This window comes from Dendropsophus ebraccatus, chromosome 2, assembly GCF_027789765.1.
Source record: "Dendropsophus ebraccatus isolate aDenEbr1 chromosome 2, aDenEbr1.pat, whole genome shotgun sequence".
Taxonomy (NCBI): domain Eukaryota; kingdom Metazoa; phylum Chordata; class Amphibia; order Anura; family Hylidae; genus Dendropsophus; species Dendropsophus ebraccatus.
The window spans coordinates 52,144,973-52,168,589 of NC_091455.1; the positions used below are offsets into that span (position 1 = coordinate 52,144,973).

A 23,617-nucleotide genomic window follows, 5' to 3' on the forward strand; every position below is an offset into this window, starting at 1 on the left:
GGCGCAAAAAATAAAGGATTATGTGGGTTTCTAGGTGAAAAAATGCAACTGCTATGGCCTTTTAAGCAGAAGGAGGAAAAAACAAAAACGCAAAAATTGAAATTGGCCCGGTTCTCTAATGGTTAAAAAACTCAAGTCTTTCAGTACTTATCAGCTGCTGTATGTCATATACATAGAGATAAATAGATTTGAAAGGAAAAAAAAAATTGCTGGAGTTGCCCTTTAAAACATCTGTGAAGTAATGGCATTGATTATCCCATAACAATGGCGTTTGTCAAGGCATCAGGTGAACATTAGGCTCTTAAAGTTGGTGGGTGGTTGTGAACATGGGCACTTTGACCACTTTGACCACAGCCTCATATGCAACAAGCTGCAATGCACTGTAGGGATGGGATTGATCACTGATTTATGCAAAGGCTTCTGGTATTGGAAAAGTTGCAAAATCTTGCTATGGCTCATGACTGGCGTAAATTTTGGCTAAAGTCTAATTTTAAATTTGGTTTCTGGGGCAGCCGCTGGTGTGCCATTTATTATACGGGGCAGTGGCCAGGGGCCATCTACTATATGGGGGATGCACATGGGGTCTTCCATAGGGAACAACACTGTCAAAAAGGTTGGGCCTAGGACTGCAGTGCCTCTTTGTGCTTCATCCCGCCTCTCAGCATTTCAGTAAGACCCTGTACTGAATTATGTGGCCTTTCCTGAGCCGATGCATGTGCAAGATTGATATGATGAAAGGGGACAGAATCCAGCCCAGGTACATTACTGAAATGCATAGGGAGGGAGCAGGTTGGGTGGACCCATAGTACATTTAACCCACCTCTGAATCACGGCATCCTCAACTATATCTTTTTTTTTTTTTTGGGGGGGGGGGGGGCTACAGGTCCTCTTTAAGACCAACATGTGAAATATGTCTCCCCTATGTGCTCCGACACTTTTCTATGATAGCGAACAGGGACTCTTCAGCAATTTGCTCTACAGAATTTCTTCTCCGCGACTGAAGCAGAGAGGATAGCTTTTGCTCCCCACAAACGTCAATGAGCATTGGGCGGCCATAACCCAGTTGTCGGTTCACCAGTTGTCCTTCCTTGGAGCACTTCCTTGGTAGGTACTAACCTCAACATACCAGGAACTTTCCACAAGATCCGCCATTTTGGAAATGTTTTGACCTAATTGTCTAGTCATCACAATTTCACCCTTGTCAGATGTATGAATAAATAGGTATATTACCGGCCCAAACCATGCAAAAAGGACAGTCTTTTAGTAAAGCTTGACTTTAGAACACTATAGACTTGTTAGACCTATGCTTTTCCTGGTGTGGATCATGGATATATGGTCTGACGTGGTGTTAATAAGCCTAACATACATTTTTTTTCCTCCAAGGCGAAACATCCGCCACTCCCCAATTGTAATCAAACTTGCAATTTCTTCTTGCCCCCACATAGCAGACAGTTCATTTTCTTGGATCAATTAAACATAAAAATAAATAAAAAGCTGAGCTTTGCAAATACATAACTTTATTTCTCTTTGATGTATTGTTTATATCTCTATATATAAAATTCTGAGATATTCCAGTGTTCACTCTGGTCATTACAGCAGACATAGTAAACTGACATCCTAATGTTGAAAGATCACTTATCAGCTTTGCTGCACAGAATGGGGCAGGGTCAGAGTCATCTCAAAGTAATTAGGTTTTCCCACAGATGACAGCTTTATTTCACTGCTGATATGAGGCATTATAAACCATAGTGAAAGACAGACTCAGTATACATATCCTTGTCTATAGGGTAGGAGCAGTTCACCATCTTTTACTGGTGACTAGAGATGAGCACAGCTTGAGCAGCTCAAGTCCAGACATTTGACATTTGAATACCGGTGGCTAAAGAAGTTGGATGCAGCTCAAGGGTTCCAGGAAAATATGCATACAGCCATTTGCCAGGTTCACACTATGTATGACAATAGCTGTTCTGTGACCCGGCTGTGTCACAGAATGGCTGTTGTCAGTGAAGATCTTCCCAGCCAGTACCGGCTAGATGAACATCATTTCTGTTGGGCGCATCTGTGTGTGCCCGCATCCCAATTCACCATAGCACACAATAGAAAGTGCGGCCGGAGCCACACTTTTCATTGTCAGTTTTCCGTGTGGCCGCTTGCAATCCCAGCCGGAGCATATACTATGGGGAGATTTATCAAACATGGTGTAAAGGGTGAAACTGTCTCAGTTGCCCATAGCAACCAATCAGATTCCACTTTTCATTCCTCACAGGCTCTTTGGAAAATTAAAGATGGAATCTGATTGGTTGCTAGGGGCAACTGAGACAGTTTTACTCCCCCTATGTGTATAAACTCTGGCCGGGATTCCATTCATTTTCAATGCAAAGTATCTTTTGAATTAATTACGGCCGTTGTTGGAAATTGCAACAACGGCTGTGATTCATTCAAAAAATATGTTGTGTGAACTTAGCCATAGACTGTATCCATATTTTCTCTGACTCCCTAGGGCCGCATCCAACTTCTTCAGCAACTGATATTCAAAAGCCGAACGATCATGCTCGAGCATGCTTGAGTTGCGCTTAGCTCTACCGGTGACCCTATTATGACCTTTCATTACCAAGAAGAACACACACTACAGCACTGTCTATACCGATAATACTTGAGGGGTTTGTGCGCCTCTAATATGGCCGCCCCAGGGTAATTTGTAAAATATTAATAGCTACAAAGTTTAAACACAAGAGTTATAAAAACACACAAATCAATAATTCATATTCCCAATTAAAATACAAGAAAGCAGTTTCTATTTATTTTATTATTTACAGCTATGCGTTTATCACAGATGCTGAATTATAGAGTATTAAAAACATGTAAACTCGTGTAAGAAATAAAATGCACCACTTTACTCAGCATACAGATAACCGTACTTGTATTCTGTGTAGTTGTACAGTACATTTGATTTTTCTTTTTTTTTTTTTTACTATTATTATTTTTTATGTATATTACATTCTGAAAGCAATATGTCTTCCTTCACATCAAAATCAAGATAATACTCGGTTGCGTACACTCTTGGTTCATCACATTACCTGTATGTTTGTGGAGGTAAAAAAAAAATACCCACCATCCATACTGAAAACACCACTTTTCAACAGATCCATTGGTATCATGCTACAAAGAATAGAGAGAAAAAATGTACAAGTGTCTCCAAGTGTCCAGGTAACTCAAATAATACTAGAAATCATAACCATCACTTAGAAAGACAGTACGGGCTTGTATTGTTGCATTGTCAGAAGTCAATCTCCTGAATAAAATGTTCCCATTTACAATGAAAAATCGGTGACTGTTCCTCCATGGTACATTATCTTCCCTGGTTGGTACAACGCAGAGAGCGCAGATACTTGAGGATTCTTTCCGTATCACTTATGCCGACCTAAGGGAAAGAAAATCATTATGGATGTTAGATACATAACTTTAAGTCACTGTGACAGTAAAATGTCTTTATTCTGGCATCAATGGGACAGAAAGCCCAGTATAAAATGTTTACACACTATAAATCAGATTTTCTATGCGGAGGATTTCCTTTGGGTTTTGCTGCTCATCAGTATAAGGGCCGAATAACAGTTCAATCGGAAAGTTTTTTTTTTTTTTACTCTTTCTTTGACCTGCTTTTGACCAGACTGGTTATATTGTTGAAGTTTGGTACAAAATACATCTAAAATAAAAAAAAGACAGGCTTTGCTTATCACCTGCCTAATACTATCCCTACAGTGAAGCCTGGTGCTGGCAGCAGTGGCGTAGCCACCGTGGTCGCGGGGGTCGCCACCGCGACCGGGCCCGCCACAAGGGGGGCCTGCGGGGCCCCCCGATCAATCACTCTTGTGACCGCAAGCATTGTTTTGCTTGCGGTCACAAGAGTCTGGCTCCGTCTTTCCCACGGCTGCTGCGCGGCTGCCGGGGGTGTCGCGTCTTATCCTCGGCAGCGCGCGCATCCCAGAACTCCCTGCACGCCTTGGGCCCTGACTTCCGGTTTCCGGCGCGCAGGGAGTTCTGGGATGCGCGCGCTGCCGGGGATAAGACGCGACATCCCCGGCAGCCGTGCAGCAGCCGGGGACAGATCGAAGGAGTGAGGATCAACGTGGGAGCGCGATGTCAGGTGAGTTAAGTTTTGTTTTTTTATCAGCCTGTACGGGTGGGGGGAAAGGAGGGGGGCATCTATGAGGGTGGGGGGGGGGAAGGAGGGGGGCATCTATGAGGGTGGGGGGGGAAGGAGGGGGGCATCTATGAGGGTGGGGGGGGAAGGAGGGGGGCATCTATGAGGGTGGGGGGGGAAGGAGGGGGGCATCTATGAGGGTGGGGGGGGAAGGAGGGGGGCATCTATGAGGGTGGGGGGGGAAGGAGGGGGGCATCTATGAGGGTGGGGGGGGGAAGGAGGGGGGCATCTATGAGGGTGGGGGGGAAGTAGGGGGGCATCTATGAGGGTGGGGGGGAAGGAGGGGGGCATCTATGAGGGTGGGGGGGAAGGAGGGGGGCATCTATGAGGGTGGGGGGAAGGAGGGGGGCATCTATGAGGGTGGGGGGGGAAGGAGGGGGGCATCTATGAGGGTGGGGGGAAGGAGGGGGGCATCTATGAGGGTGGGGGGGAAGGAGGGGGGCATCTATGAGGGTGGGGGGGAAGGAGGGGGGCATCTATGAGGGTGGGGGGGAAGGAGGGGGGCATCTATGAGGGTGGGGGGGAAGGAGGGGGGCATCTATGAGGGTGGGGGGAAAGAGGGGGGCATCTATGAGGGTGGGGGGAAGGAGGGGGGCATCTATGAGGGTGGGGGGGAAGGAGGGGGGCATCTATGAGGGTGGGGGGGAAGGAGGGGGGCATCTATGAGGGTGGGGGGAAGGAGGGGGCCATCTATGAGGGTGGGGGGAAAGAGGGGCCATCTATGAGGGTGGGGGGAAGGAGGGGGGCATCTATGAGGGTGGGGGGAAAGAGGGGGGCATCTATGAGGGTGGGGGGAAGGAGGGGGGCATCTATGAGGGTGGGGGGGAAGGAGGGGGGCATCTATGAGGGTGGGGGGAAGGAGGGGGGCATCTATGAGGGTGGGGGGGAAGGAGGGGGGCATCTATGAGGGTGGGGGAAAGAGGGGGGCATCTATGAGGGTGGGGGGGAAGGAGGGGGGCATCTATGAGGGTGGGGGGGAAGGAGGGGGGCATCTATGAGGGTGGGGGGGAAGGAGGGGGGCATCTATGAGGGTGGGGGGGAAGGAGGGGGGCATCTATGAGGGTGGGGGGAAGGAGGGGGCCATCTATGAGGGTGGGGGGAAAGAGGGGCCATCTATGAGGGTGGGGGGGGGGAAAGGGGACCATCTATAAGGGAGGGAGGAAGGGGACCATCTATAAGGGAGGGGGGGAAAGGGGACCATCTATAAGGGAGGGGGGGAAAGGGGACCATCTATAAGGGAAGGGGGGGGGAAGTGGACCATCTATAAGGGAGGGGGGGAGGGGACCATCTATAAGGGAGGGGGGGGGAGGGGACCATCTATAAGGGAGGGGGGGGAAGGGGACCATCTATAAGGGAGGGGGGGGGGAAGGGGACCATCTATAAGGGAGGGTGGGGGGAGAGGGGGCCATCTATAAGGGAGGGTGGGGGGAGAGGGGGCCATCTATAAGGGAGGGTGGGGGGAGAGGGGGCCATCCATAAGGGAGGGTGAGGAGAGAGGGGGCCATCTATAAGGGAGGGGGTAGAGGGGGCCATCTATAAGGGAGGGGGTAGAGGGGGCCATCTATTTGGGGGGGGCAACATAGGGGGAGAGGGAATACACAGAGGGGGGCATATATTATTAGGAGGTCACATAGAGTCAGGGCTACCCACTAAATGAGGGTGTAAAGGGGACAGTACAGATGTGCAGTGTGTAGAGAGATGGAGATGGTGTCAGAGTGTGGAGCCTAATATGTCTGTCTGGCAGATTCTGTGGATTCGTGGCTCGGAGAAGTTCTCATAACGGCCCAGGACGGATGGAGAAGAAGATGAAAAGGAAAGAACTCCGATCAGAAAAGACGTCTCCTGTGAGTCACCTGATATAACTGCACAGTAATGTATATGGTGTATAGAGCCTGTGTAGAGCTGGGGCCACCTCTATATGACTGGATGAGGTGATTTAGTGTACTGGATTTGGTCAGTAACAATATGGTGGTGATGGTAGTGGTTGTGGTGTGGCGGTAATGTTTCCTCCCTATATACTGGTATTACTGGTAATATTGGTCTCAGTATACAGGATTTGGTCGGTAATAGGTAATATCTGTCTTGGTGTGTGTGTGTGTGTATATATATATATATATGTATATATATATATATATATATATATACATACAGTGGTACCTTGGTTTAAGAGTAACTTCGTTTAAGAGCGTTTTGGTTTAAGAGCTCACAGTTTTTCAAAATTGTGACTTGGTTTAAGAGCATTGCTTTGGTTTAAGAACTTCCTGTATTGGGTGGGAGCGCGAGTGAAGAAGGGGCATGGCCTGCATAGCGGGGTCTACAGCACTGTACTCTAAACACCTTCCAAATCATAGCAGATCCCCTTCAGGCTGGGGCTTACATCAGGGGACAGGACTGTGTGTGTGTGGGGGGGGTAATCTCTCCATAGCTGTAACCCCTCTTTCCCCGGACAGAGAGTGCTGCATGTATGTGCCCACATCTGCCCTGCTCATTCCATCATGCTCCCTGCAGTCTCTGTCAGCCCTTGTGTTTCCCATCCTCTCCATTACTGTACAGTACAGAATAATAAATATATTTGGGGTGTGGAACCAATTGTCTGCATTTACATGATTTCTTATAGGAAAATTTGCTTTGGTTTAAGAGTGGATTTGGATTACAAGCACGGTCCTCGAACGAATTATGCTCATAATCCAAGGCACCACTGTGTATATATATATATATATATATATATATATATATATATAATATATATATATATATACACACACACAACAATAGCATCACTTGGTCGTGAAAGGGGGGGGGGGGGGCCCAAGTTGGCCTCTCGCACCAGGGCCCAGGAGACATTAGCTACGCCCCTGGCTGGCAGCGTCATGCTGTGGGGGGGATTGTTAATTGGATGGGGCATGGAGACTGGTCAGGGTATAAGGAAAGCCAAATCTATCGTGTGGGTGTAGGGACATGTTTAAGTCATAGGAAAAATCTTTTAAGTGACAGGATTTCAAAGTATTTCTAAGTCTCAGGCTTTAACAGCTTTTGAAAGAATAAGCTGTTTTCTCATGCACAGGTAAAATCCATTTAGGGATTGTTCACACAGAACTGAAATGCTACAGATTTGTTGTGGATTCGCTGCAGGTTTTGACTTCCCTATTGAAGTTGATTGGAAACATTCACAAATTTTCCACAGCATACCTGTTTATATACTATGACTCATAGCTTATATTCAGGTACTTGCACATTTAGGAGCACAACTTAAAGCTCCTATACCCCAATGCAAAATCCATCATCTGTACCTTAACTACTATGCATCATTTCGTCGACTTATATCGTTGAAATGTTATTATCATTGACTTTTGCTGCACTGTGATGTTCAGTTGTACAGGTGGAGCAGTACATATATCAGCAATGTGATGATGGGTTATACAGATGGAGCAGTATGACTTTCTGTACTCTGATTTTGTGTTATATAGGTGGAGAAGTATGTATTTCTATACTGTGTTGTTGGATTATACAGGTGAAGCAGTATGTATTTCTGCGCTCTGGTTTTGTGTTATATAGGTGGAGAAGTATGTATTTCTGTACTGTGATATTGAATTATACAGGTGAAGCAGTATGTATTTCTATGCTGTGATGTTGGGTTTTACAGGTGAAACAGTATGCATTTGTGCAGCGTGATTTGGGGTTACTGCAGGGGGAGCAGTATGTACTGCAGTCTCGGGCTGCTACAGGTGCAGTATGTATTTCTGCACTGTGATTTTAGGTTATACAGCTGCAGCAGTATATATTTCTGCACTGCAATGTTGATTTACTACAGCTGGAGCAGTATATATTTCTGTGCTGTGTGTTTGGTTTGTCCCTGGTAGACAAGTATTTATTTCTGCACTGCCCTGTCGGTTTCCAACAGGTAGAGTAGTATTTATTGCTGCACTGTGGTGATTTGGTGCTGCTCTGGGATATTATGTATATAGTGGTATCTGGCGCTGTACAGAAGTATGTGTTTGTTGGTGGGGGTCCAGCATTAACATGGATCATCTGGTGAGACATGAGAACAAGAATTCTGAGAAGCCTTGCACTAAGGAAGTCGCAGCGAATAGAAAAATGAGTAGAAGAAACAAAATCCAAATCTGCTCCTGTCGCTTAAGGCTGGTTTCACACTACGTATATTCCAGTCAGTATTGTGGTCCTCATATTGCAACCAAAACCAGGAGTGGATTAAAAACACAGAAAGGCTCTGTTCACACAATGTTGAAATTGAGTGGATGGCCGCCATTTAATGGCAAATATTTGCTGTTATTTTAAAACAACGGCTGTTATATTGAAATAATGGCCGTTATTTACTGTTATATGGCGGCCATCCACTCAATTTCACCATTGTGTGAACATAGCCTTTCTGTGTTTTCAATCCACTCCTGGTTTTGGTTGCAATATGAGGACCACAATACTGACTGAAATATACGTAGTGTGAATGCAGATGGATACAAATACACAGCCCGTTTTCTGGGTTTCAGCAATTTTAACTAGAAGATAAATAGTGTAAAAATAGCTACGTATGATATAAAGTCATTATGCGCAGCTTCATGCTTTGGTTCCGCTATCTTACATTGCACTCTCTATGGATTATATACCTGGGCTTGGTAACAGAAGTTCTGTGCTGTATTCCTGAGTAAATGATAGTTTTACTGAGCAGCGCCCCAGCTTCTGGCTGCTTGGATTTATGTGCTTATTTTGGGATATTACACTATGAAGGACTTTTACTGATTTATTGATTCACTTGAGGAATCTGTTTTTCCTGTAGAGCCAGATACATCTTCCAGTATAAGAAACTGTAGGGGATTTCTAATAACTGTGAGCAATTCTTCTAGAAACTGTGAGCTGCAGTCTACTGTATAAGGAGAAAAATAATTCACTTTGGTCTATAATGTTCTACCCCCCACATATGAAGCTTTTCCCCTAAATGAGACTTTATGGACTTATGGAGTCTCTATGGGTTTGGGCGATCCATACAGCACTATGCATATATAGAGCATGTACGTAAAAATAAAAAAAAGTAACGAAAAATGGGTAAATGGAACCCATACATTTTTATGGGTGAAATAAACAACGACGCATGCATAATATATAAAAAATGCATAAATCACACTGGGTCAAAGCAGCAATAGCCAATAGGATATTCCATAGGCCAATAGGATCATTCCAGCGAAGCTGACAGTCAGGGTTGTCTTTTGGATTGATGGCAGTTTTGGTATGTCCTAGGTTGTTGTACCTTACGCTAAGATTGGTGGTGCCCGCCCTTTATAGGCTTTTGCTAATAGTGTTTATCTGCCATATGGTGCATGGACCTTAGAAGGAAACATAGGGTGAGCAACACTTTTTAGGTGTCTTGGAACTTGAAGAATATTTTAGATTTTGAGCTTTTGGGTACTAATCTATGCATTTCTCACATACTATATAGAAAAAAGTGAGGAAGCAACTCATAAAGGATATTAGAAAGATGCAAGACATATCATTAGTAACTAAACATAATTATATAAAATCATTTAAAAGACTCCGCATTATGGCATCATGGTACCAAATTCCCTTGGTAGAGGGATGTCCCCTCTGTATGGAGATATAACACCTATATGGAGATGTCACCTCTGTATGAGGATGTCACCTCTATATGAGGATGTCACCTCTATATGGAGATGTCTCCTCTGTATGGAGATGTCTCCTCTGTATGAGGATGTCATATCTGTATGGAGATGTCACTTCTGTATGATGATGTTATCTCTGTATGGAGATATAACACCTGTATAGAAATGTTACCTCTGTATGGGGATGTCACCTCTGTATGAAGATGTCACCTCTGTACGGGGCTGTAACCCTTGTATGGCAATGTCACCTCTATATGGAGATGTCTCCTCTGTATGGAGATATAACACCTGTATAAGGATGTTACATCTGTATGGAGATGTCGCCTCAGTATGGAGATATAACACCTGTATAAGGATGTTACATCTGTATGAAGATATAACACCTGTATGGAGATGTCTCCTCTGTATGGAGATATAACACCTGTATAAGGATGTTACATCTGTATGAAGATGTCACCTCTGTACGGGGCTGTAACCCTTGTATGGCAATGTCACCTCTATATGGAGATTTCGCCTCTGTATGGAGATATAACACCTGTATGGAAATGTCACCTCTGTATGGAGATGTCTCCTCTGTATGGAGATGTCTCCTCTGTATGGAGATATAACACCTGTATAAGGATGTTACATCTGTATGGAGATGTCTCCTCTGTATGGAGATATAACACCTGTATAAGGATGTTACATCTGTATGGAGATGTCGCCTCTGTATGGAGATATAACACCTGTATAAGGATGTTACATCTGTATGGAGATGTCTCCTCTGTATGGAGATATAACACCTGTATAAGGATGTTACATCTGTATGGAGATGTCGCCTCTGTATGGGGCTGTCACCTTTGTATGGAGATGTCACCTCTATATGGAGATGTCACCTCTGTATGGGGCTGTCACTTCTGTATAGAGCTGTCACCTCTGTATGGGACTGTCACTTCTGTATGAGGCTGTCACCTCTGTATGGGGCTGTCACCTCTGTATGGAGTTGAAACTACATCCTACTTTAGAATGCAGCCTGGTCCTGATTTTTGGAGATCTGTTAATCATCCTGGAGTCCCGTCTCCCGTGCACTATTCTATCTACTTCTGTGACAGCCTTAGCGAGCCTGAGATATATATGTATCTTTGTGTGATCTGTAAGCATTATGCATTAGTCCAATAGAAGAACACAAAGGAGACAAAACTGATAGCTGATGGGAACATAGTTCTGCTACTTTACAAACCACCAGTCAGACCACACAGGGAACATTGTGTACAGATTTGGGCACTGGTGCATATTTAAGACATAGTGGAGCTTGTGCAGGCAACTAAAGAAAGTGGGATAGATGGACTAAAGTATCCAGAAAGATTAACCAAGCTATTAACCAGCAGTATACATTAGTCACTTTGGCCAGACAACCCCTTTAAACCTAAAATATGGAAGACTCTTCCTCTAGGGCTCTTTCGCATTGCAGGATAGGCTGAACATGGACTTGTTTATCCTTACCATGTTACTATACAGCAACAAACTCCTGCTCTCTGCCATTCTATTTTTACGAACAGCTTGTTGTGAAGGTGGAAGGAGCAGAGGCATGTGAGATACAGCAATTTACATGCAAATGTGCAGTTTGTATGGGATCACCGAAATAGGTCCTTACCGCGTGCAGTGAAAACTCCTGATTTAAGATTTTTGTAAACAGTCCTAAAATCTCAGATCTCATTTTTATGTGAGGTGTAATGATTAGAAACGGGGGCATCATTCTGTCTGATTCGCCTAACTCACACATTTACCTTTTCATAGAATATATTCGGAGAATCCATTTACCTGTTATGTTTGCTTAACCCCTTAAGGACAGAGCCTGAAATGGCCTTAATGACAGAGACAAATTTTATGAATATGACCAGTGTCACTTTAGTCATTAATAACTTCGGGATGCTTTTACCTATCCGGCTGATTCTGAGATTGTTTTCTCGTGACATATTGTACTTTACATTTCTGGTAAATTGGAGTCGATAATCATAACAAATCTTTATGAAAAAAACCCAAATAATGTGAAAAAATGTGAAAAACTGCATTTTTCCAACTTTGAAACTTTTTTGCGTATACAGAAAGCGGTTATACCACATAAATTATATATTAAATAGCATTAGCAACATGTCTACTTTATGTTGGCGGCATTTATTAAACGATCTTTAATTTTTTTTAGACAATAGGAAGCTTAAAACATTAGCAGCAAATTTCCAAATTTTCAGTAAAATTTCAAAATCAGATATTTTTAGGGACCTGTTCAGGTTTAAAGTGTATTTGAGGGGCCTGTATGTTAGAAAGCCCCACAAAGCACCCCATTTCAGAAACTGCACCCCCCACACTCTGCAAAAGCATATCCATAAAGTGTTTTAACCCTTTAGGGGAGTCACAGAAATAAAAGCTAAGTGTGTAAGAAATTTGAAAATTTTAATTTTCTGTGCAGAGATTTTATTGTAATCCAATATTTTTCATAATTATAAACCTATTAACAGAGAAATGCACCCAAATAATTATTGCCCCGTTTCTGCAGTTTATAGAAATACCCCATATGTGGCCCTATTGCGCTATTTGACGCAACCACAAGCCTCAGATACAAAGGAGCGCCTAGTGAATTTCAACGCCTCCGTTATATTTGGTCATTTCTGACTGTACCACTTCAGGTTGGCAGAGGCTCTGGGGTGCCAAAACCTAAAAAACACCCCTAAAGGGACACCATTTAGAAAACTACACCCTTCAAGGAATGTAACAAGGGGTGCGGTGAGCATTTGGACCCCACAGGTGCTTCACAGATTTTCCGAACAATATGGCGTGAAAAAAGAAAAATTTATTTTTTACACTAAAACGTTGTTCTAGCCTTCAATTTTTCATTTTCTTAAAGGGATAAGAGGAAAAAAAGACACAAAATGTGTAGCGCAGTTTCTCCCGAGTACGGAAATACCCCACATGTGGCGATAAAGTGCCAAGGGGGCGCAGGACGAGCCTCCAAAGGGAAGGAGCGCCAATTGGCTTTTGGAAGCTGAATTTCACTGGAAAGGATTTCAAGGGCCATGTCGCATTTACAGAGCCCTCGTGCTGCCAAGACACTGGAAACCCCCCACAAGTGACCCCATTCTGGAAACTACACCCCTCAAGGAATCTAACAAGGGGTGCAGTGAGCATATGGACCCCACTGTTGACGGGCACAAATGTGGAACAATGTGACGTAAAAGTAAAAAATTTCATTTTTTCACTTTCATGGCACAAATGTGCCCGTCATCAAGGGGTCCATATCCTCACTGCACCCCTTGTTAGATTCCTTGAGGGGTGCAGTTTCCAGAATGGGGTCACTTGTGGGGGGTTTCAAGTGTTTTGGCAGCACGAGGGCTCTGTAAATGCGACATGGCGTTCATCATCCATTCTAGCCAAATCCAACCTCCAAAATCCAAATGGCGCTCCTTCCCTTCGGAGGCTTGCCCTGCGCCCACATGGCGCTTTATGTCCACATGTGGGGTATTTACGGACTCGGGGGAAATTGCTCTACACATATTGTGTGTTTTTTTCTCTTTTAACCCCTTGTGAAAATGATAAATTCAAGGCTAAACCAACATTATAGTGTAAAAAATGTAATATTTCATTTTCACGCCACATTGTTCCACATTTGTGCCCGTCACCAGTGGGGTCCATATGCTCACTACACCCCTTGTTACATTCCTTGAGGGGTGTAGTTTCCATAATGGGGTCACTTGTGGGGGGGTTCAACTGTCTTGGCAACACAGAGGCCTTTTGAATGCAACATGGCCCCTTAAAATCCATTCCATCCAAATCCAGCCTTCAAAAACGAAATGGCGCTCCTTCCCTTCGGAGGCTTACCCTGCACCCGAATGGCGCTTTATGTACACAAGTGGGGTATTTCCGTACTCAGGGGAAATTGCTCTACACATTTAGTGTTTTTTTTTTTATCTTTTAGCCCCTTGTGAAAATGAAAAAATCATGACAAGATTAATGATTTAGAGTAAAAATTTTACAAAAATTACACTAAATGTTGGTCTAGCCTTGATTTTTTCCATTTCCACAAGGGGTTAAAAAGAAAATTAACACAAAACGTGTAGGGTAGTTTCCCCTGATTACGAAAATACCCCATATGTGGGCATAATGTGCCATATGGGCACAGGGCAAGCCACCAAAGGGACAGAGCGCCATTTAGAGGCTGGAATGGAGGATGGAGGCCATGTCGCAATTACAAAGCTCCTGTGCTGCCAGGTCAGTAGATACCCCCGACAAGTGACCCCATTCTGGAAACTACACCCCATAAGGAATCTAACAAGGGGTGCAGTGAGCATATGGACCCCACTGGTGACAGGCACTTACGTAGAACATGTGCCGAGAAAATAAAAAATACCATTTTTTTTCATTTTCACGTCCCAAATGTGGCCGTCACTTGGGGGCCATATCCCCGCTGCCCCCCTTGTTAGATTCCTTATCGGGTGTAGTTTCCAGAATGGGGTCACTTGTGGGGGGTTTCTACTGTCCTGGCCGCACAGAGGCTTTGTAATTGCATCATGGCATCCTCTAATGGGAATGGCGGCCATACCTATTTAGCTGGGAAAAAGGGACAATTCTAATTTATTTGGGGGTATTAGGCCAATTATTAGTTTATAAGGTTGGAAATGACAGGTGTCCATCAAATTCAACCTGTGTTGATTCAGAGGAAGGCAAAAAACCCTCGTAAGGCAGACGACAGTAGCCTCATCACAGGGGAAAAATTCCTTCCCGACTCCATAATGGCGATCAGAATAATCCCCGGACCAACGTGACCCCTGAAATAGGAATAAGGGACAGAATTTAGATAATGTAGAACCCCAGTGACGTGTGGTGCGCCTTGGAGCGATCCAGTATGCAGAGGCCGGGGGGATCAGGACAGGCGTCACACTGGAAATGGTGTCCTTCCTGATCCCCCTGTTACGCCACACTCTGCACTTCTTCTGGGGTCTCCTGTTCTCCAGTGTGGGGGACGTCACCTGGAAAATGTTGCCCTGGTGCGATACGGGGTCCTTCATATCCAGAAGCGCTGGGTCTGCTCCATGGCTGCTAAATATTAGGGCGCTATTACTACTTCTGATATGTTCGGATCGTGCCGCAAGCTACAGTAGCTCGGGTAGCGACGGACCGGAAGAGGGGGTGCTGGTATAAAAGTTATCCCGTACAGGTGGTGGTAACCTTTATCCAGCAGTGGGAAGATCAGTTCCCGGACAATCTTCCCACTTGTTCCGAGGATGGGGGGGGAGGGGGCATCTGGGGCTGGATTCGGGTGTTCCTTCCTACATACACTCTAAGGGTACATGCACACTGCGGAATCGCGACAGATAACCCTTCGTGCATTCCGCAGTTGGCACCCGCCGGCGGACTGATGCAGGCGCACGTCTCCGTCCGTGTCATAGACTCCATTCTATGCACGGGCGGATTCCGCTCTCCGTCCAACGTGTTCATTCTTTGGATGGACGACGGAATCCGCCTGTGCATAACATGGAGTCTATGTCACGGATGGAGACGCGCGCCTCCATCAGTCCGCCGGCGGGTGCCAGCTGCGAAATGCACAAAGGGTTATCTGTCGCAATTCCGCAGTGTGCACGTACCCTAAATCTGTAAGTGTACCCAGAGGTACTCTCACAGAGTTTGTAGAATTTCACACCATACCGTCATCTCTTATTGGGACGGTACTGGCGGAAAAGACGTGTCTGGGGGGCAGCGTACGCTTCGCTACCCCCAGACACGTCACTGGATGATGAGGATGAATGGAGGAAAGAAGGATCCCCCCATTCATCCTCACTGGCTGTTTCGGTGTCGGAGGCAATAATAACGTATCCCTCTGACACCGAAAACACCCTGGGGGCCATCTTTATATGGGGACTAGTATATGGGGTATGTAGTGGTGTAGTGTCAAACTTTATTCAATGTAGTGTGGTGTAATGTAGTGTTTTTTACGTGTTTTTTTTTACAGTAAGTATAAAAAAAATCTACGCCAACAAAGGAGTTGCTGATAAATGCCGCACTTATGTGCAGCACTTATAAGCAGACCGTGGCAGTAGAATATAGAAAAAAAACACCCTACGCCAAAAAGGAGGAGTTGCTGATTAGCAGCGCACTTTCGTGCGATGCTAATCAACACTCAGCGGCGATAGGGTGCGGAAAATAGAAAAAAAAAAATTGGGGAAAAAAAAAAACACTTTTTCTATATTCTGAATATCCCTGTAGCTGCTGATAAGTGTATTACACATATCAGCCGCTAGGGGGCAGCAGAGCGCAAAATCCGGAAAATGACGAGGCTGGAGCCGAAAATAGCCGAAAGAAGACGACGAGGACCGCCGGAAAGACCCGAAGACCGAACGGAATGACGGAGGACGCCGCGAACCCGGAAGCCGCCGATCAGGAGCCCGGGACAGGTGAGTAATGTACAAATACCTGCTCTGGACCCCTCGGCTACCTAGCTGAGGGGTCCAGGGCAGGTATTTACTATTTTGTGGGACTCTGATCGCCGTGCCACCGGCCCGATCGCCGTGAACGGCCGGCCGGCCGTTCACGGCGATCGGGCCGGTGGCACGGCGATCAACATTACTTTTTACAGTAATGGCGGTCGGTGCCGTCCTCGGACGGGTCATCGGGTCAGCGATGACCCGGAAAGTCAGCGATGACCCGGAAAGGTTCCGATCGCCGCTATTGGCTGATCTGAATTGATCAGCCTATAGCAGCGATCGTAAGCACGGGGGGTGTTAACCACCCCCCGTGCCGAGAAGCTATGATGGCCTGCTATGATTTATAGCAGGCCATCTTCCCCGACCGCTGTGTGTGAACACGCAGCGTTCGGGGAAACATCGGGCGTAAATTTACGCCCTGATGCGCTAAGTACCAGGGCGCCAGGGCGTAAGTTTACGCCCGATGTCGTTAAGGGGTTAAAGAGTCACTGTCGTATTTTTTTTTTTTTTGCAGAAATCAATAGTCCAGGCGATTTTAAGAAACTTTGTAATTGGGTTTATTAGCCAAATCTGCCATTATCTGCATGTAAAAAGCCTTTTCCCAGGTCCCCCCCTCCTTCCTCTTTTTCATCCACTCTGAAAAATCTGAAAATTGTGACTTGTTGCAGGAGACGTACCCTGTCTGTTCTAGGGAGAGGGGAGGGGGGAGGAGGAAGGAGGGAGTTAGCCGGCAGCAGAAAGCAGATAACAGAGGATTACAGGCACGGAGCTGGGTGACAGCTGTAATCTGAGCTCAGACAGGTCACTGGTGACTGTCACATGAGATATCCCGTGAGGGATTTGTAGATTAACTCTTTGTTGTCCTGTTTTGGTCTTTTCTTTAGCTCTCTCCATAGGAGAACAATGAAGACAGGGGGGAGAGCTTCAAACTGCTTTTTCATGATAAAAATGCATTTTTCGGATAATAAACCCAATTACAAAGTTTCTTAAAATCGCCTGGACTATTGATTTCTGCAAAAAAAAAATTCATGACAGTGACACTTTAAGCTCACCAAAGGCAAATTTAAAACCTGGTAAATCAATTTGCCCAATGCATCCTAATGGCCGTTGAATGGCAAACTGATATGTGAACCCATAATGATACCTGAATATTGTTCATCTCCATCAATAATTCATAAATAAATAGGATATTCCAAAACATATGCAAATCAGTGCTTCTCCAAAAGAAGAGAACTATATGTAGGATCATGTATAGGAATGTCCAAACTATTAATGAGCCTTAAAACATGTCCAGGGATATCAGCAAGACTAGAAAAAGCTACATGTAGAGAACTGCCTCCTGCTCTATGTCAGTACAGAGAGAGAACTGTATATTGCACCAACTAAATACAGACGGCTGTAACGGATCAATTCTGCATGTAGGTTTACTTTTTTAATATTCCTATTCTCTAGCACTAGCACCATATTTTACACACAACTGACTGGGAACAACCAGCATGCCACACTCTCTCTTAGATTCCGGTATTGAGTTTTATAATCTTCTCTATTGTCTCATTTGACACCAACTGTGGAGGCCATGCTTGCTTTGAACTATCCAAGTCACACAGCTTGGTAAGATCTGCGAGTACTTTCCTTTTTACCTGCAGTCTAATATGTATTTTAAGCTTTCCGACACTATTTGTTTTAGAAATGCAGAAGGTGGCTCCATAATGTTTTCCTCTACTTGATCCGGAAAAACATTTACCATTAATTAAATAATTTCCTCACATTTTTTTCAGTTATCTTTCAAGAAGCTGCAATTTTTTACAGACATTACATTGTCCCTTTTAGAGACCATACATTATTCACAGACTCAAAATGCCTACAACATAATGTCCTGGAATCATGAAGACCCCATAACGATATTGGCATCATGCCGTGTAAAAAGACTGGTAGAGGATGATCGGAGAACCACCAGTGCTGGAGTATAGGGGACAACTTTTTTTTTTAGACATTCCTTTTAATATAAACAATTTGGGGGAGATTTATCAAACTGGTGTAAAGTAAAATTGTCTTAGTTGCCCCTAGCAACCATCAGATTCAACTTTTCATTCTTTGGAAAATGGAAGGTGGAATCTGATTGGTTGCTAGGGGCAACTAAGACAATTCTACTTTACACCACTTTGATAAACCTCCCCCTTTGTTTCTCCATCTTGAAGAGGAAGTGTTTACCCATGAGTTAAACCATGGTTAAACCAAGCGAAACATGAGTTTTAGTGTTTTCTTTCTTTGCACCTCACCATCAAGAGCATCCCCCATCTACATCAGTCAGGAGCCATCCACACAGGGAGTACTCAGGGGGAAACTACCATTCCTATATCCTAGTGCAAACCCCTCATCACTGTGCTAGCCCTGGGTGCATGGGAAGTTTGGTGAAAGGACCCCAACCACTGTGACCACTGGACTTACAACCCTCCAGACCAGTAGCGGGTTATAATAGGTCCGTTTCGGGCAGTAGCCCGGGACCCTGAGCTCCTGAGGGGCCCATAGCTCCCCAAACAGACTCATGTTCAGTCATGATTTGCATAGAAATCTCTGCTTTTTACCGCAATTTTGCACAAATCAGGGCAAAACTGCAGCCAGGAGACAATGCAGTAACATTAGAGAGTATATTGAAGGACCTTATCATGTGACAATGATGTCACCACAGGTCCTTTACAGCCTGGAGGAAAAAGACTAAAGCTAATGCTGCCATAGTTAAAGTGGGTTGGGGGGGCCCAAGCTTGGTGAACAGCCTGGGGCCCATGGTAAAGTTAATCCGCCCCTGCTCCATACATTCTCTCTGTGCCTCCACAGTGAACATCCCCCATGGGTTGCTGAACTAGATGAACCTCACCTCAAACTGCATCTAGCAGCCAGTGGCTAGTGTTCAGTGATTTTTAATCTGCAGATATGTCCAGTATATTTCCTCCGTGATCCGAGAAGAAAGGTCCATAATTTCATCTGTAATGTATCCGCATCCGTATCTGCAAAAATGTACAATTCTAGCACTGTGCTAGTTTTGATCTGAGTTCTTCACTGATGTCACGTCTATGATGTCTGTGAATATCACAGACTTCTATGGGGAATCTGTGCTGAAATCTCGATCTGCACAGGGACATGTCCTATATTTTTTGCGGAACAGATTGCTGATCCATGAAAAAGCAGGTGGTGTCAATAGCACAATAGAAATCAATGGGCGCTAACTTTGCGGAACGTGTGAATAAGGCCTAAGTGGAATCTCATAGCAACCTCTTTTTATTACAAGGATCTCTTACAACTAACAGATCAGCCATTACTGGCAAAGAAAGTGTCTGTTATAATATTAGACCATAATCCCCAATATACAAGTAAAGTTTCACCTCTGACGCAACCTCACCCCATACATGCTGCAGCTTCTGACTGGTTAGCTGTAATGCCAGGCTTTGCTTCTGCTGTAAGTGCTGCACAGCAATCCATTATACATTACAGTAAACTGTATCTGGTTGGAAATTCTCATCAGCTTAGTAGTGTCTCATCACACATATAACCAATACACTGTGCATTAAGACTTCATCTTATTCCGGTGATTGAACATTGAACAGACAATAATTTACTCTGCAGATCTCATCCCTGATTTACAGGCTGAGATCTTGGACCCAGCACCCCAAGAAACAGTGCGCTACAACAATCATCCATGCCATGTGTACCGTAATAGTTTTCTTTCTATCGGTTTCTATATGTGAAAAAGTGTAAATGTTTCCTTCCTTATAACATTAACATTTAAAAGCACTTAATGACGGCAGTGGTACAATCATTACTTCTCTGCGGAGGAGGAATCTCTGTTTACCTCGCTCCTACCTATGACACAATCCAACAGAACAACATAAATCTAAATGTTTTATCATTTAACTGTGAAAAGGCCGGGAGCACGTCTGACTACAGCACACATAAGCAAAAGAGATCTGTATGTGATGGCTGCTGGGGAGAGAGTTCAGCAGCTATAAAGCAGAGCTGTGTTTGTCATCTGGCACAAATCAATATTAGATGATAATAACATTAAGGAAATACATATATATTAAATATTTTACGTATTCCTGTTGTTTATATAGCTCCAGTATACCGTTACATACTGTACAGAGACTGTCATCACATCTGTTCCTATAAAAATCTAACGTGTATATTAGGCAAATTTCATAGGAAGTCACTAACTATTCAGACATGGCAACTCTTTTTACAGCCAATTTGTCTTTCAGATACATAGTTTATAGCATATAGTCACTCAGATATATCGTTTATAGTATATAGTCACTCAGATATATAGTTTATAGTATATAGTCACTCAGATATATAGTTTATAGTATATAGTCACTCAGATACATAGTTTATAGCATATAGTCACTCAGATATATAGTTTATAGCATATAGTCATTTAGATATATAGTTTATAGTATATAGTCACTCAGATACATAGTTTACAGCATCAGGGGCGGTCTTGGCATTTCTGGGGCCCCAAGCAAAGCTATGTCTGGGCCCCCCCCCGACACGCGTTCCAAAACAATAGACCGCTGTGTGTTGCCCCCAGTAGTATATACCCCTTGTGCGCTACCGCCAGTAATATATACTCCTTGTGTCCTGCCCCCAGTAGTATATACCCCTTGTTTGCTTCCCCCAGAAGTATATAGACCTCCTGTGTGCTGCCCCAGTTGTATATAGACCCCCTGTCTGCTGCCCCCAGTTGTATATAGGCCCCCTGTGTGCTCCCTCAGGGGTATTTAGCCCCCCTGTGTGCTCCCCCACTTAGATATAGACCTCCTGTGTGCTCCCCCACTTGGATATAGACCCCTGTGTGCTCCTCCAGTAGTATATAAACCCCCTGTGTGGTTCCCCCAGTAGTATATAGACCCCCTGTGTGCCCCACCAGTATTATATAGACCCCTTGTGTGCTGCCCCAGTAGTATACAGACCCCTGTGTGCTCCCCCAGTTATATATAGACCACCTGTGTGCCTCACAAGTAGTATACAGACCCCCTGTATGTTCCCCCAGTAGTATATAGACCCCCTGTGTGCCCCACCAGTAGTATATAGACTCCTGTGTGCTCCATCAGTAGTATATAGCCCCCCTGTGTGCTCCCCCACTTGGATATAGACCTCCTGTGTGCTCTCCAAGTTGTATATAGACCCCATTCTGCTGCCCCAAGTAGTATATAGACCCCCTGTGTGCTGCCCCCAGTAGTATATAGACCCCTCTATGAAGCCCCAGTAGTCTATAGCCCCCCTGTGTGCTCCCCCTGTTATATAGCCCAACTGTGTGCTCCCCCCATTTATATAGAGCCCCGATGTGTGCTCCCCCAGTTAAACAGACCCCTTTGTGCTCCCCCTCCCATATAGTATATAACACAATAAAACAAACACTTATACTCACCTGGGTCCGGGCGTCTCCTCTTCTCTTCACTCTTGTGGCCGCAGGAAGGGTTTTCCCTGCGATCACAAGAGGCCGCACTTCCCTTGTCCTGGCGCCGATGCTCCAGTGATGTCACTGGAGCACCGGCACCACAAGGACAGAGCGGCCACTTGTGACCGCAGGGAAAACCCTTCCTGCGGCCACAAGAGTGACTGACAGGAAGGGAGCCAATGTCTCCCGCCCTGTCAGTGCTGCTGCATGTAACTATGAGCGCTCATTACGAGTGCTCATAGTTACAGTTTAGATGGCAGCAGCGAGCGGGACAGTGGCCCTGTCCAGCAGTCTTGAGCACAAGAGTGGAGCGTGGGGGCCCCCCTGGATGTTGGGGGCCCCAAGCGGTCGCTTCGGGTGCTTGGTGCCAAAGACCGCCACTGTATAGCATATAGTCACTCAGATATATAGTTTATAGCATATAGTCACTCAGATATATAGTTTTTAGTATGTAGTCTATCAGATATATAGTTTATAGTATATAGTCACTCAGATATATAGTTTATAGTATATAGTCACTCAGATATATAGTTTATAGTATATAGTCACTCAGATACATAGTTTTCACACAGTAGCAGGAGAGCGGTGCATGATTTTCTAATAATTATAGAAACTAGGTTCCCACATGTTATCACTCCTTTTATATCACCTGAGCTATATAGGAGGTGATAACTTGTATATATAGGTGTGAGCAGACACCGTGCTGCTCACCTCCGTCATTCCTAGTGTGAACATGGGTAGATTCTGTCTTGGCCTACATTCTGGTTAACACCTGTGCATTTTCTGGAGTAAATTCTACAAGCACCTTTATGGTTAACTCCTTGCCTTGCTGGTGATTGACAGCTCTATCCTCCTGTCTAAGTTCTTGTCTCTCTGTCCCTATCACCTCTAAGAGCGGGACTTTGTTTCTTGTAAAACTCAGTATGCCTGATGCCTGCTATAGTGTATACTTAGTCTGCCTATACTCGCTTCTTACCCTGTAATGGTTTCTTGACTTTGGCTTGTGTCCCTGACCATGTGTTTGTCTTCTGACTTGGTCGGGTTTTTTTTGTCCTCTGTTTTTTCTGACTCTGCTGTGCCTCATTGACTCTGTTTATTGACTTTGCGACTTTGTACTGGTATCTGCCTCTCCTGGTTTGACTTCAACTTGCTGACCACCCGCCATTGTGTATATTGTCCTTGTCTCGTAATTGTCTTAAAGTGACACTGTCACCCCCTTTTTGCATTCTGACATCTCTACACAGGTGTAAAGGGTAAATTCAGCAGTTTTCATACCTTATTTTATATCATACATCATGGTGCTTGTTCAAGTTTAAAGTGATGTTTTATCAACTGCAGATTGTGCTGAATGTGCTAAGTGGGTGGGACTTCATGGCAACAGCAGCACTTAGCCCCGCCCACAGCACTACCATTGGGCCCGCCCCTCTGTGAATTCTTCAGCACATAGGCCCCGCCCCCTCAATGCCCATTGGTATGGGACGACCTAGAGGGGGTGGGACCTAGATCTTTAGGCCAGCCTGTTCCAATGGACGACCAGGGGACAAAGCCTATGTGCCTACGACGTCATAGAGGGGCGGGGTCAACAGGGAGTCTGTGGGCGGGGTTAAGTGGCACTGTTGCCGTGAAGCCCCACCCACAATCTGAAGTTGATAAAAGATCACTTTTTATTGGACAAGCACCATGAAGTATGATATAAAATAAGGTATGAAAACTGCAAAATTTACCCTTTACACCTGTGTAGAGAAGTCAGAATGTGAAAAGGGGGTGACTGTCACTTTAGGTGTGGATATTGTAGGAACAGGTGGACAAGCAATAAGCATCACTGCTACAGAGCCAAACCTAAGAGATAGATATCGGCAGGACATGCAAAATAGACTCTCCT

General features: G+C 44.9%; 1 protein-coding gene across 3 annotated transcripts in view; it reads right to left on the reverse strand.

Annotated features, from left to right (window-relative positions):
* Positions 1 to 1,528: 1,528 nt before the first annotated feature.
* Positions 1,529 to 23,617, reverse strand: part of NKAIN3 (sodium/potassium transporting ATPase interacting 3) — a 420,057-nt gene continuing 397,968 nt past the window's right edge. For all 3 annotated transcript variants that reach the window (XM_069960007.1, XM_069960002.1, XM_069960003.1), the window contains exon 6: positions 1,529 to 3,421. Coding sequence is in view for 1 of the 3 variants with exons in the window: in XM_069960002.1 (XP_069816103.1) it covers positions 3,408 to 3,421 (14 nt within the window). In the remaining 2 variants the exon portion in view is untranslated. The remainder of the gene's footprint in view (positions 3,422 to 23,617) is intronic.